Source organism: Mus caroli, chromosome 5 (genome assembly GCF_900094665.2).
Source record: "Mus caroli chromosome 5, CAROLI_EIJ_v1.1, whole genome shotgun sequence".
NCBI lineage: Eukaryota > Metazoa > Chordata > Mammalia > Rodentia > Muridae > Mus > Mus caroli.
Genome location: NC_034574.1, coordinates 129,058,363 through 129,072,299, shown reverse-complemented (window position 1 = coordinate 129,072,299; position 13,937 = coordinate 129,058,363). Strand labels below are relative to the sequence as shown.

The window sequence follows — 13,937 nt, the reverse complement described above, 5'->3', positions numbered from 1 at the left end:
GAGGCAGAGGCAGGCAGATCTCTGAGTTCGAGGCTAGCCTGGCCTACAGAGTGAGTTCCAGGACAGCCAGGGCTATACAGAGAAACCCTGTCTCGAAAAGCCAAAAAAAGAAGGAAAGAAAGAAAGTAAAGAAGGAAGGAAGGAAGGAAGAGAGAGACCAACCACATGTCTAAGGTCAGGAAGCTGAATATTCTACCTCTGTGAAGGTCCACTTGGCTTCTCACAGTAGGGCAGAGGTCAAGTTAGAGTGACCTCACTTTATAACAACAACCCATTCTGGTTAGATAACTAATCAGGGTCCCTTGAGAACTACATGAATCTCCCCCCAACATAGCAGCTCCAATGACCAATGGGCTTCTACTAAGCCCCACCTCTTAAAGGGTCCACCAACTGTCAAAAAAAACCCTTTTTAACATTTATTGGTTGATGGGGGGGGGTGGCGATACACATGTGGAGGTCAGCAGACGACCTGCAGGAATGAATTCAATTCGTACCTTCCACCATGTGGGTCTTAGGGATCAAATGCAGGGCGTCAGGCTCGCTGCCAAACCCTCACCAGCCCTTTTGTATATATTTGTTGAGGCTGGCTCTCATGTAGCCCAGGTTGGCCTTGGACATCCCATGTAGCCATAGGTGGCCTTGAACTTGTAATTCTCCTGCCTTTCGTCTCCCGAGTGCTGGGCGTTTACCCCACACGCAGGTTATGGGTGCTGGAGACTGAGCCTGGTGCTGCTGAAGGCTGGGTAAACATTCTTCCAAAGGAGCCATATCAGGCTTTTCTTTTCTCTCTTCCCACCCCATCTTGCAATAGCCAAACCACCAGTCCATGAACCCTTGGGGAACAAACCATGTCTTCCCCCATAGCTCTTAGTGAGGGCTCAGGATAGGCTTCCCCATTGTGACTTAGGGGGAAGAAACGGCCAGTGCATTGCTTTTGACACCCACNGAGCAATCCAGATCTCCCTGGTCCCTGGGAGCTAGCTGGAGCTGGAAGCTTGGGGAGCTTGGACCTGCAGGTTCAGGGTGTTCCTGAGGCCTTCATGTTTCTTTCATATCTCTTGATTTCTCTGCCCAAGTCAGGTCTCTAGCTTCCTTTAACCTCACCTATGCAGGTAGCATACTGAACCCCAAGCCCTCTTACAGCACCCAAGGGCAGAGGGTTAGCTCTATTGCTTGCCGAGAATCCCCCAGTGAGGGGCTGGGGGTGTGGCTCAGTGGTACAGCCCCTGCCTAGAATCCCCCAGTGAGGGGCTGGGGGCGTGGCTCACTGGGAGAGTCCTTGCCTAGCAATAATGAAGCCCTGAATTCTACCCTAGCACTAGGGGTAGGGGACAACTACAACTATATCAGGACAGATGATCTCAGACATTAGCCTGAGATAAGGAACACAGTATCTCCAGCTAGTTGGAGCCCAGGTGAAGGTGCCATTGTAAACCTGACCACTCTCCCTGTCCCAAGATGGCCAGCTCCAGCCACAGGTTAGTGTGAAGATGAGATCAGCTGAGCCCATCAGTCTCTACTATAAGCCCAGCCCGGGTCGGCTGGACAGCGTCCAGGGTGGCCAAGAATTCCCAACCACCAGATATGAGGCCCTTCCCTTTCCTCTTCAGAAAGTCCCTGTCCCAGAGCCCAAGCCTTGCCGGGAATGTCAGCCTCAGCCCAGTCTGGGGAGGTTAAGTGGAAGAAGCCAGGAGCTGTGGGGCAGAGCATAAAGGAGCCTTCACAGAATGATCTTCCTAAGGAACCCTGCTGAGTCCCCTGGTTTAACCCTGTGATGGCAGCATTGGAATGCTGGTTCTCTCTGTCCATTCTTGGTGACAGACCACACCCAGCTCCAGAGCTGACTCGGGAGCTGTGCTCTGGAACGTCTCACCCAAAGCAGGAAACCACCTTATTCCAGGAGCCTTGCCCCAGCCCCTCACTGGGGGATTCTAGGCTGGTGCTCTACCACTGAGCCACGCCCCCAGCCCCTCACTGGGGGATTCTAGGCAGGAGCTCTACCACTGAGCCACGCCCCCAGCCCCTCACTGGGGGATTCTAGGCAGGGGCTCTACCACTGAGCCACGCCCCCAGCCCCTCACTGGGGGATTCTAGGCAGGTGCTCTACCACTGAGCCACGCCCCCAGCCCCTCACTGGGGGATTCTAGGCAGGGGCTCTACCACTGAGCCACGCCCCCAACCCCAAAAGGAAAAGAGAAAAAGGAAAGGAGGAGGGTGAGAAGAGGAGGGAAAGCCTCATTATGAAGTGGGCACACTGGGTGGGCAGGCTGGGTAGTACTCACAGGTCAAATGGTTGGGGTTCAGCAGTTGGGAACTCTTTAGTCTTTAACTGTGACCATGGGAGGCTAGTAACACAGTCACACCAGCAGTGTTGGCTCCTGTGACCCACATATGNGGGGAAGTGGGACGGGAAATGCAGAGAGGGTCTTCTAAGGCCTCCGAGGTATGACTCTCACTGTCCCATCCTCTGGCCTCCCAGGCTTCCAGACCCAAGGTCAGCATACCCCTGTCGGCCATCATTGAGGTCCGAACCACTATGCCCCTGGAAATGCCTGAGAAGGACAACACCTTTGTGCTCAAGGTGAGTCTGTAGTGACTTGGGCCACAGCCCTACTGGGTTCCCCAGCTTGAGGCCATTCCAGGGGTGCAAGTCAGACCATCAAAGGGGGACTACGGAGGACAGTCCCATAATAGGGCCCCACGACAGGTGTCCATCACTGGAGTAGGGCATGAATCTGGGTCTGAGTTCTAGAGCTATCCACCCCAACATGGTTGGCTACCTGGGTCTCCTTCCATTTCTCTCTCTCTCTCTCTCTCTCTCTCTCTCTCTCTCTCTCTCTCTCTCAAATTTATATTTATTTTATTTTATTTTTTACTTTTTCAAGACAGGGTTTCTCTGTGTAGCCCTGGCTGTCCTGGAACTCACCCTGTAGACCAGGCTGGCCTCAAACTCCCAAGTGCTGGGATTAAAGGAGTGCGCCACTACTGCCTGGCTACATTTATTTGCATGTTTTCGTGCCTGTACGTGCACTCCACGTTGTGGTTATGAAGGTCAGAGGACAACTTAAAGGAGTCAGCTGAGAGAACTCTCTTTCTCCCCATGGGTTCTGCCCCTGGGATTCCAACCCAGCTTGTCAAATGTGGCACCAGGCACCTTCACCCACTGCAACATGTCCCCAATGCAGCCCTGTACCCTGTTTCTTCTTGGGTCTGAATAAAGGTCATTAGAGCTGCCTTCCCTTCCTTTCCCTCTGGAGCCAGACACTCCTACCTCACACTGGTGGCCAGCTTGTGCAAGTTATGCAAATGTCTGTAGGCACAGGCAAATGGAGTGTGGGAACAGCCCTGGTCCCTACAGAGGGCACAAAGACAGAATGGGTGAGAGGCACCCCAGTGGATCAGGGAGCCTCCTGGCCTTTCTCCAAGCCCGTAGCACTTGGGTGGCCTGTGGGGGCTGCTGAGGACGTGGTCAGGGCTTCCTGAAGGGACAAGACTATGAAGCTGAGTCCCCTCCAGGAGGCCATTTCCTCCCACTTGAAGCTGGTCAGAGCCCCCACCATCTCTGGCAAGCTCTTACCGAGCTTGTGTTTATAAAGCCACAAACTCTCTTATTCATTGGGTAAATGTGTGCCAACTTCTATGTCCTGAGTTGTCCCCTCAAGACTGGTAGCTGGGGACACAGCCCCTGTCTATCTGGTATTCTCAGCTGCTGGGTGGTCCTCAGGCACCCCTGGAGCAGAAGGACTCCCTTGCTGGCCCCACTGTGAACCTATTTCCCTGTCAGAAAGAGGAGGCGCTCAGGGTCCTCGTAGACCAATGCTACATTTTGAAAGAATGAGCCAGGNGTGGTGGCGCACGCCTTTAATCCCAGCACGCGGGAGGCAGAGGCAGGCGGATTTTTGAGTTCGAGGCCAGCCTGGTCTACAAAGTGGGTTCCAGGACAGCCAGGGCTACACAGAGAAACCCTGTCTCGAAAAACCAAAGAAAGAAAGAAAGAAAGAAAGAAAGAAAGAAAGAAAGAAAGAAAGAAAGAAAGAAAGAAAGAAAGAAAAGCAAGCAAGCAAGCAAGCAAGCAACAGCACAGGGAACCAAGAACAGAAAGACTGGGCTGCTGTGGTCCCGGGTTCAGGTCTCAGTGCTGCTGCTGGCTGCTATGGGACTTTGAGCAAGTTGCCCTGCCTCTCTGGANGTCAGGCTTCTTGTCTATAAAATAACAATTATACATACAACCCTCATAGGGATGCCAAGAACTCAACAGGCAAGGCGCAAAGAGCACTGACCGCCACGTGACCACATCAGTAGGATCACAGTCACTAAGGCCAGGGATCCCTCAGCTCTGATGAGCCTGCTGGCCTCCCCCCTTGCCTTGAACTGTATCTGGGATGTCAGGGCATGGGTTGAGCATGCTAGCTCTCCTGTTCCAGGGCCTCCAGAGCCTGCATCTCCTCCCCGGAATGGGCTTCAGGCTGCAGCCTATGAGACCTAACATAGGGGTGGGCAAAGCCATGCAAACCCTTCTGTTCACTGGTCCTGGGGGCTGAGCCCGCTCACCTCGTAGCTGGGGAGATTTCACCAGGGCCACTCTCATCCAGGTGGAGAATGGAGCAGAGTACATCCTGGAAACGATAGACTCACTGCAGAAGCACTCGTGGGTGGCTGACATCCAGGGCTGTGTGGATCCTGGGTGAGTGTTCTGGAGGCCTAAGGATGGGGCTGGATAGGTGGAGGGGTNCCTTGTCCTACCCAGAGACCAGGCTACCAGGAAGGACAGGCACTAAGGAAAACCCACCAAGATGGACAGGAGCCGAGGGTCATCCTCAGCTACAAAGCTAGTTCAAAGCTAGCCTGGGCTACATGAAAAAGTGCTCCCATGCACCTACCAACCCATAGGCGTGCATGCACGCNTANGCCTCATTTCTATAGAAAAGNTGNATTCTGATGAGGAAGCTGGTAGGCTGGGAGCACGGTGGAGTCACAGTTGGTGACACGGTTGACACTTCTGGTCAGTTGTGAAAAGGAAAAGAATGACTCCACTGTCCAGAGAAGATACACAGAGGGAGCACCCAGCTAAGCACTTGGCNGCCCTTTCTCTAACAGTGTTGCTAATAGGATGGAGTGGGGGGCGGGGACAGACTCATTTGAATAAAACTCAGTTGACTGGTCACACCCTGCCACCCCACTGGTCACCACACCACCACCCCCCACTGGTCGACACACTATCCCCCACTGGTCACCACACCACCCCCCACTGGTCACACACTATCCCCCACTGGTCACCACACCATCCCCCACTGGTATCCATGGGATCCCAGGAACCAGCTGCAACCTCAGGGAACACTATGTTCACCGTGGCCTCAGCATTGGTCACTCACACAGTGGCCACAGAGGACTGGACAGAACTTGATGTCCCATCCCAGGCTCTGTGGTAAGACATGCTGCGTCTTCTCCACAGGGACAGTGAGGAAGACACAGGACTGTCTTGTGCACGGGGAGGCTGCCTGGCCAGCCGCGTGGCCTCCTGCAGCTGTGAGCTCCTGACAGACGGTAGGTGGAGAGCAGGATGAGTTCTGGGGAATGGCATTGGAGGGGATAAGAGACATGCTTCCCCCTCTATTTCCCCTGCAGCAGACGTGCCCCGGCCCCCAGAGACGACGACAGCGGTGGGTGCTGTGGTCACAGCTCCACATGGCCGAGCTCGTGACACCGTGGGAGAGTCCCTGGCCCACGTTCCCCTGGAGACTTTCCTGCAAACCCTGGAGTCTTCAGGTGGTGTCAGTGAGAACAATAACCCAGGTACCATTGGGGTCCCCACCCCTTCTACAGGGACCCATGTGGAGCCTCAGAAGTGGTGACATTTCAGCCAGTTGTGTCTACAGTGGTTTTGGCTTTCTAANCCAGAATGGGCACCTCGCCTTTCCCACTGTGCCTCGTTTTTATAGAGTAACAGACCTGGGGACNTTAGTACACACATGTAATCCCAGAACTCAGGAGGCTGAAGCAAGAAGATCTGCATTGGTTCAAGGCTAGCCTGGGCTACATATTGTAAAAGTAACTTTTCTTCACCTGTCTGCTAACCTAGGCCTAGGCCTGGAAGCTTCTAGCCTCTGTACAGTCTTATCTAAGCCTAGAATATTTTCAGTCTCTGAGACTTACTGCTGAATAAAGTCACTCCTTCCAAGTTCTTTCTGAACTTTTGCTGGGTGGTCAATTCAGCTGTCCTGGCCCAAAACTCCTANCTACACTAACTGATTCAAGCTGGCTTTTCTTGGCCTCTGACTGAATTGCTCTCTATTCTAATCTTCTGGCTCCCTCTCATTCTCTGGCTCATTCTGTCTTCACCTGTGTCTAGCTTGTTCTCTCTGCCACCTCTCTCTGTAAAACTCTCCAAGTAAAACTGCCTGCTGCTTCTTTTCTATGCTGTTCTCCCTTAAGTAGCNTCTCTTCTCCTGAGAGTTGGGCATATCCTATTCTGTCAAATCTTTCTCTGAGTCATCACTTTGCCACTCAATTTGATGTCATTTTCGAACATGGGTTCTTCCTTCTACAAACCAACTTTACCTTTATTGTTTGGGATTGAAGGTGTGGACTAAGGACTGAGCCACACCACAACTAGAAGTAGTTTGTTTCACCCGTCCCCTTCGGTAAATAACAATCTCAGGGTTCACAGTGTGATCATGTATCCTGCAACAACATAGTTGTGCCAGGGAAATGTTAGTGATCCCAAGAAAGCCAGACAGGAGCCGATCTGATACAACTCACAGCAGGGTCTTTATTCTGTTCAAGCTAGCTCAGCCACCCCCACCCCTCAACTCACCACTGTCACGCAGGACGGTTTTGGTGGTGGGGAAGCCCTGAATGTCTATCGGGGCAAGGCTTTATAGTAAACAGCAAGCAGGGAGTACTAATTAATTAGTACATCTAATTGGAGAGCTACTGTGATCTTTGACATAACTGGCTGGTGCTGAGATTCATATCATAAACTTAACTTCTGCTCCCCCTCTGCATTGGTGGTCGTTAGGAAGGGGGTGGGCCTGTAACCTGGGGGTGCAGGTTTGTTGGGGGAATAACCTGGAGACACTGGTCTTGTTGAGGGTGTAACCTGGAAACACTGGTCTTGTTGGGGATTAGCCTAGAGACTGGAGCTAGACTCAGGTTTTGTTGGGGGGCAACTTGGAAACTAGTGCTAGGTCCCAGCCTCTTAGTTTACCTGAGTTCAAACTTAGGTCAGGTTCTCTAAAATGGAGTCTGAACTTAAAAGCTTTGGCATCTCATCTGAGGCATAGTGAAAGAAAAAAGAGATAGAGACAGACAGGGAAAGGGAGGGAGGGAGGTTGTTCATATAGAGGCACAAAAGGCAGGTGGGTGGCACAAGTCTGTAACCCTGGCATCTGGGTTGTAGAGGCAGGAGTTCAAGGGCATCCTTGGCTATATGGTAGTGATTTAGAGGTCAGCCTAGGCTGTAAGGTACCCCCTCTCTCACAGAAAAAGGAAAAAAGTTAAAGATCTGAAGAAGTAACCACTGGCTAACAGTGACCATTGCTCTCCCGGAGCAGTTCCCAGCACCAGGGCAGNTCACGCCTGCAAGTAACTCCAGTTCCAGGGAATCGGATGNCATCTTCTGGCCTCTCCTGGCACCCACCCACCCACACAGAGACACCTACATACACACATAAACAAGTCAAACAAGACAGAAGGATACAAAGGAACCAGGGTGGGGAAGAGGATTGGCTTCTTCTCAGGACTGGCGAGCGCCCTCTCCCTATGCCTCAGTTTACCTCAGGGTTAAATAGTGACAGTCAGTCAGCTCTCTGCCTAGGTCTGATGCTATTCAAATAGCAATTTACCCAAATCAACAAGATGCACCGCCATCTTCACTAACTATTCTGTCTTTCTGTCTTCCTTCTGACCTTCTGTCCCTGTGCTACCGCAACCAACCCAGGGGACGAAGGGGCTGAGCTGGACACCGATGCTGAGGCTGAGCTGGAACTTTCCGACTACCCCTGGTTCCATGGGACATTGTCCCGGGTGAAGGCGGCCCAGCTTGTGCTGGCNCTACACTAACTGATTCAAGCTGGCTTTTCTTGGCCTCTGACTGAATTGCTCTCTATTCTAATCTTCTGGCTCCCTCTCATTCTCTGGCTCATTCTGTCTTCACCTGTGTCTAGCTTGTTCTCTCTGCCACCTCTCTCTGTAAAACTCTCCAAGTAAAACTGCCTGCTGCTTCTTTTCTATGCTGTTCTCCCTTAAGTAGCNTCTCTTCTCCTGAGAGTTGGGCATATCCTATTCTGTCAAATCTTTCTCTGAGTCATCACTTTGCCACTCAATTTGATGTCATTTTCGAACATGGGTTCTTCCTTCTACAAACCAACTTTACCTTTATTGTTTGGGATTGAAGGTGTGGACTAAGGACTGAGCCACACCACAACTAGAAGTAGTTTGTTTCACCCGTCCCCTTCGGTAAATAACAATCTCAGGGTTCACAGTGTGATCATGTATCCTGCAACAACATAGTTGTGCCAGGGAAATGTTAGTGATCCCAAGAAAGCCAGACAGGAGCCGATCTGATACAACTCACAGCAGGGTCTTTATTCTGTTCAAGCTAGCTCAGCCACCCCCACCCCTCAACTCACCACTGTCACGCAGGACGGTTTTGGTGGTGGGGAAGCCCTGAATGTCTATCGGGGCAAGGCTTTATAGTAAACAGCAAGCAGGGAGTACTAATTAATTAGTACATCTAATTGGAGAGCTACTGTGATCTTTGACATAACTGGCTGGTGCTGAGATTCATATCATAAACTTAACTTCTGCTCCCCCTCTGCATTGGTGGTCGTTAGGAAGGGGGTGGGCCTGTAACCTGGGGGTGCAGGTTTGTTGGGGGAATAACCTGGAGACACTGGTCTTGTTGAGGGTGTAACCTGGAAACACTGGTCTTGTTGGGGATTAGCCTAGAGACTGGAGCTAGACTCAGGTTTTGTTGGGGGGCAACTTGGAAACTAGTGCTAGGTCCCAGCCTCTTAGTTTACCTGAGTTCAAACTTAGGTCAGGTTCTCTAAAATGGAGTCTGAACTTAAAAGCTTTGGCATCTCATCTGAGGCATAGTGAAAGAAAAAAGAGATAGAGACAGACAGGGAAAGGGAGGGAGGGAGGTTGTTCATATAGAGGCACAAAAGGCAGGTGGGTGGCACAAGTCTGTAACCCTGGCATCTGGGTTGTAGAGGCAGGAGTTCAAGGGCATCCTTGGCTATATGGTAGTGATTTAGAGGTCAGCCTAGGCTGTAAGGTACCCCCTCTCTCACAGAAAAAGGAAAAAAGTTAAAGATCTGAAGAAGTAACCACTGGCTAACAGTGACCATTGCTCTCCCGGAGCAGTTCCCAGCACCAGGGCAGNTCACGCCTGCAAGTAACTCCAGTTCCAGGGAATCGGATGNCATCTTCTGGCCTCTCCTGGCACCCACCCACCCACACAGAGACACCTACATACACACATAAACAAGTCAAACAAGACAGAAGGATACAAAGGAACCAGGGTGGGGAAGAGGATTGGCTTCTTCTCAGGACTGGCGAGCGCCCTCTCCCTATGCCTCAGTTTACCTCAGGGTTAAATAGTGACAGTCAGTCAGCTCTCTGCCTAGGTCTGATGCTATTCAAATAGCAATTTACCCAAATCAACAAGATGCACCGCCATCTTCACTAACTATTCTGTCTTTCTGTCTTCCTTCTGACCTTCTGTCCCTGTGCTACCGCAACCAACCCAGGGGACGAAGGGGCTGAGCTGGACACCGATGCTGAGGCTGAGCTGGAACTTTCCGACTACCCCTGGTTCCATGGGACATTGTCCCGGGTGAAGGCGGCCCAGCTTGTGCTGGCNGGTGGCCCTCGGAGCCATGGCCTCTTTGTGATCCGCCAAAGTGAGACTCGGCCTGGGGAGTGTGTGCTGACCTTCAACTTCCAGGGCAAGGCCAAGGCAAGTGTGTGTGTGTGTGTGTGTGTGTGTGTGGTGGGGGTGGCAGGGGACAGCAGCCTAGAGGAAGTGGATTGAGATGGCCACTCAAAAACCAATTCTGTCTAAGAAGTTACCTTTGCAGCTAGACGTGAACTCCTATGGTGTCGGCACTTCAGAAGATGAGACAGGAGTATTGTCACGAGTGTGAAACCAGCTTGGTCTACATAGCAAGACCCTGTCTGAAAAATCTAAAGACCAAGCTGGGTGGTGGTGGCACACATCTTTAATCCCAGCACTTGAGAGGCAGAGGCAGGTGGATTTCTAAGTTCAAGGCCAGCCTGGTCTACATAGTTCCAGGACAGCCAGTGCTACACAGAGAAAACCTGTCTCAAAAATCAAAAACAAAATCCAAAGAGCAGGTGCCTCTCCNGAGCAGCCCGAACCTCCACCTCGGTATCTTACTCTCTCTGGGGAATCATTCTTCTCTGACTCTGATGCTTCCGCCCTATATAAACATCCATAATGAAATCAACAACAATCCCTAAGCTGGGACCTAGTGTTATACGCCTGTCACCCCAGCACCCAGGTAACAGACAAGAGATCAGGAACTCAAGCGCATCCTTGGCTATGTATTGAGTTTAAACCCAGCCTGTGTTACATGAGATCCTGTCCTCAAATAAAATTAAATAAACAAGGGGCTGGCAAGAAGGCTCACCAGGTAAAGGCACTTGCAGCCAAGCTTCAGGACCTGAGTTTGATCCCCAGGACCACATGATGGAAGGAGAGACCTGACTCTTACAAGTTACCCTCTGACCTCCAAAATGCAGTACGGCACTCGAACATATGAACACACAAAAATAAACAACCAAATAAATAAATGTTACTATAAAAGTTAATAAAAAATGAAAGAGGGCAGCGGTCAAGCAGTCTGGGACGTGACAGTGTGACAGGAATGGGCAGGAATCACGGTGGATACTCCTGCTTGTTCATGTTTCCAGTAAGAAACATGTCTATGTCCATAAGTCTATGCACAGCCTTAGACTTTTCCAGGGCACCATTCCAGGGCAGCAGGGTCCTGCCCCTGACCTACAGCTGAAGATCACAGCCACCCTCACTTCCAACTGGACCGCCAGCATCCTCAGGCCTGCTCTTGGCAGTGCTGGCCCAGATGTGTACGTGTGGAGGAGGCTGAGTCTCCCTAGGGACATCATCTTGTCAGTTCCTCTGACAATCAGACAATGTCATTCCTGGTAGCTGGTAATTGACATCTTGGCCAGCACTGCTAACCCTAGAGGGCTTGATCTCACTCACACATTCCCAAGTTTGGGGCTAGGATGGTGTCCTGTCCACNGGGGCCTGGGGAGAGGAAGGGAAGCAGGGCAGGCATGAGACAACCTTCAGCCTTCACTCTCTTCTAGTGGGGCNGCTATTGTCTCAGAGTGGGATAAGTTGGGCTGACACCAGANACATGNGGNCCATTATTAAAGACCACAGGTCTAAGGCTCCTTACACTGAGACCCCTACTCCAGGTAAACTCAGGAGACACAAAGAGGAGCCAGTCATTGCTGAGAGGCACATTCTATATCATTCCAGACCTCTGGGCTACATGAGGACAAAACAAATATTCAAAAAGAAAGACTGCAGGTAGCACAGGGCACACACCTTTAATCCCAGCACTCCGGACACAGAGGCAGGAAGATCTCTCTGTGAGTTTGAGACCAGCCTGGTCTACAGAATGAGTTCCAGAATAGCTAGGGCTACACAGAGAAACCCTGTCTGGAAAAGAGAGAGAGGGAGAGAAGGAGGGAAGAAGAAAAGAAAGAAGACAGACAGACAGACAGATTCTAGTGTGAGGACAGATGTCTGCAGCCCTAGTTCTTGTTCTACTGTACAGCCCACCTCCATTACCTACTACAGGAGTGCCCCACCTTCAGATGAGGCTCAGTGTGAGGACCCCTAAGGATGACACAGTCCTATAGAGTCAATGGAGCCAATGCATGGAGTCCCAGCAACCACCAAAGGCACTTGCCACACAGGTAGCTGGCCCAGGACCCCACCACTGACCACTCCCATCTGTGCCCACAGCACCTCCGCCTTTCTCTGAACGGTCACGGCCAGTGTCATGTCCAGCACCTGTGGTTCCAGTCCGTGTTTGATATGCTTCGTCACTTCCACACCCACCCCATCCCCCTGGAGTCAGGAGGATCCGCTGATATCACCCTAAGAAGCTATGTGCGTGCCCAGGGTCCGCCTCCTGGTAAGATGCCACTGTCTGGAGCCTGGAATACGGCTCAGGTTATAGACGGTTTGCCTAGTGTACTCGAGGCCTGGGTTTGATCCCCANCNTCTCATAAGCTGGGTGTGGTGGTGCAATCCTGTAATCCCAGCCTTCTGGAGGTAAAGGCAGGAGGGCCGGGGGGATCAAGACCATTCTCTGCAATACAGTGGCATAAAGACCATGGGATATGTTAGACTCAGGCCTCAAAACCCTTCTCTTGGATATTCTGGGTGGATTCCGTAAGCCCTGTAAGGTTAGAGTTCAGTACCCAGCCTTTGAGCGTTGTATTGGTGGGGTGCCTAGCTTATACTGGAAAGGATGAGTGTACAGCATCACCTGACTCCCGGCAAACTCTGGACCACGAGGTCTGGACCACACCATCCCTCCCTGGGCTCCCCACGCCTGTCTGAACACTGGCCCTCTTTGGAGGATCGAATTCAGGTACCCAGGGCTGGATGCTGACCAGCATGCCCTCTCATTACAGATCCAGGACCAGCGCCCAACACTGCGGCCCCAGTTCCAGCCTGCTGGACGGAGCCGGCTGGCCAGCACTACTTCTCCAGCCTGGCCACGGCCACCTGCCCGCCCGCTTCACCGTCCAATGGCGCTGGAGCTTCGTCTTCATCCGGCTCATCGTCCTCTGCCACGTCCCTGCCCCCACGCCCAGCCGAGGGGCCGCTCAGTGCGCACAGCCGCAGCAACAGCACAGAACACCTGCTGGATGCTGCATCTGGAGCCACTGAGGAGCCCACAGAGGCCACGCTGGGCCGCCCTCGTGCTGTGGAGAATCAGTACTCCTTTTACTAGCTGCCATGCCTTTTACCCATGGGTGTCACACACATCACAGCAGGCCAAGGACACCTGTTGTCTGTTCTGCCCACCCACAGCCTGGCTAGCCCACGATGGTCAGCAACACCTAATGAATGGCTAGATACACCTACCCATGGTCTAGCATGGCCAAAACAGCTGGCCAGCCTAGCCACTTCAGACCCCAGGGGCCCATTGTGACCATATGTGGCAGGCCAAGGCTATATCCACAGTCGATCAAACATCATGATAGCCCGCCAATGATTTCAGGCCCCACCCACTGGTGGATGGCCACTCCCATTAGCAGCTATTTTTATAAGGGCCACCGAATCCATAACAGGCAGCTCACTGACAACTAACCACATTTGGTGACTTCAGGCCCTGGCCACTGATAGTTGGTTGCTCCTACAGTGGCATGGCCTACCCACTGGCTGCCTGCTTCACTCAAGGGCAGCAAGCCACGTCTATCAAGCCCATGAAGGCCTACCCACTGATTCCTAGTAACCTCAGGCCCTACCCACCAGTGTTGGGTCACATACTCCAATAGCCTGACCAGGCTGTGGTCTGCCTAGCCTAGGACAGCCTGCCACGCCCACCAGCCCCAGCCCAATGCTGGGGGGAAAAGCCAAGCTCTTCAGTGAAGACAAACATTATTAAAGAGCCTGTTTTAGGGACTACCCCCTGCTCTCCTGTGGTCNTTGTACTGTGCTGTCACCACTGGGAAGGAAGTGGTCTCCCTGAGATCTGGAACTGCCACACAGCCACAGACTTGCTAAGCCAGATCTTAGGGGAGGCAGGTGGGATGAAGAGCAGGACTCAGGGAGTCAGCTGTGGGCGGGGCATGGATGGAGGCAGACTGAAGAGAACTGGAAAAGAGAGATAATTTGAGGAATGAAACCAGAGCCAGAG

General features: G+C 52.2%; 1 protein-coding gene across 1 annotated transcript in view; it reads left to right on the top strand.

Annotated features, from left to right (window-relative positions):
• The window catches only part of Sh2b2 (SH2B adaptor protein 2), a 29,049-nt gene extending 15,356 nt beyond the window's left edge, over positions 1–13,693 (top strand). The window contains exons 3-9 of the mRNA XM_021163313.2: positions 2,480–2,581; positions 4,593–4,684; positions 5,453–5,544; positions 5,626–5,793; positions 9,756–9,964; positions 12,029–12,200; positions 12,706–13,693. Of these exons, the coding sequence (XP_021018972.1) occupies positions 2,480–2,581; positions 4,593–4,684; positions 5,453–5,544; positions 5,626–5,793; positions 9,756–9,964; positions 12,029–12,200; positions 12,706–13,028 (1,158 nt within the window). The 3' untranslated portion in view covers positions 13,029–13,693. The remainder of the gene's footprint in view (positions 1–2,479; positions 2,582–4,592; positions 4,685–5,452; positions 5,545–5,625; positions 5,794–9,755; positions 9,965–12,028; positions 12,201–12,705) is intronic.
• The last annotated feature ends 244 nt before the right edge of the window (positions 13,694–13,937 follow it).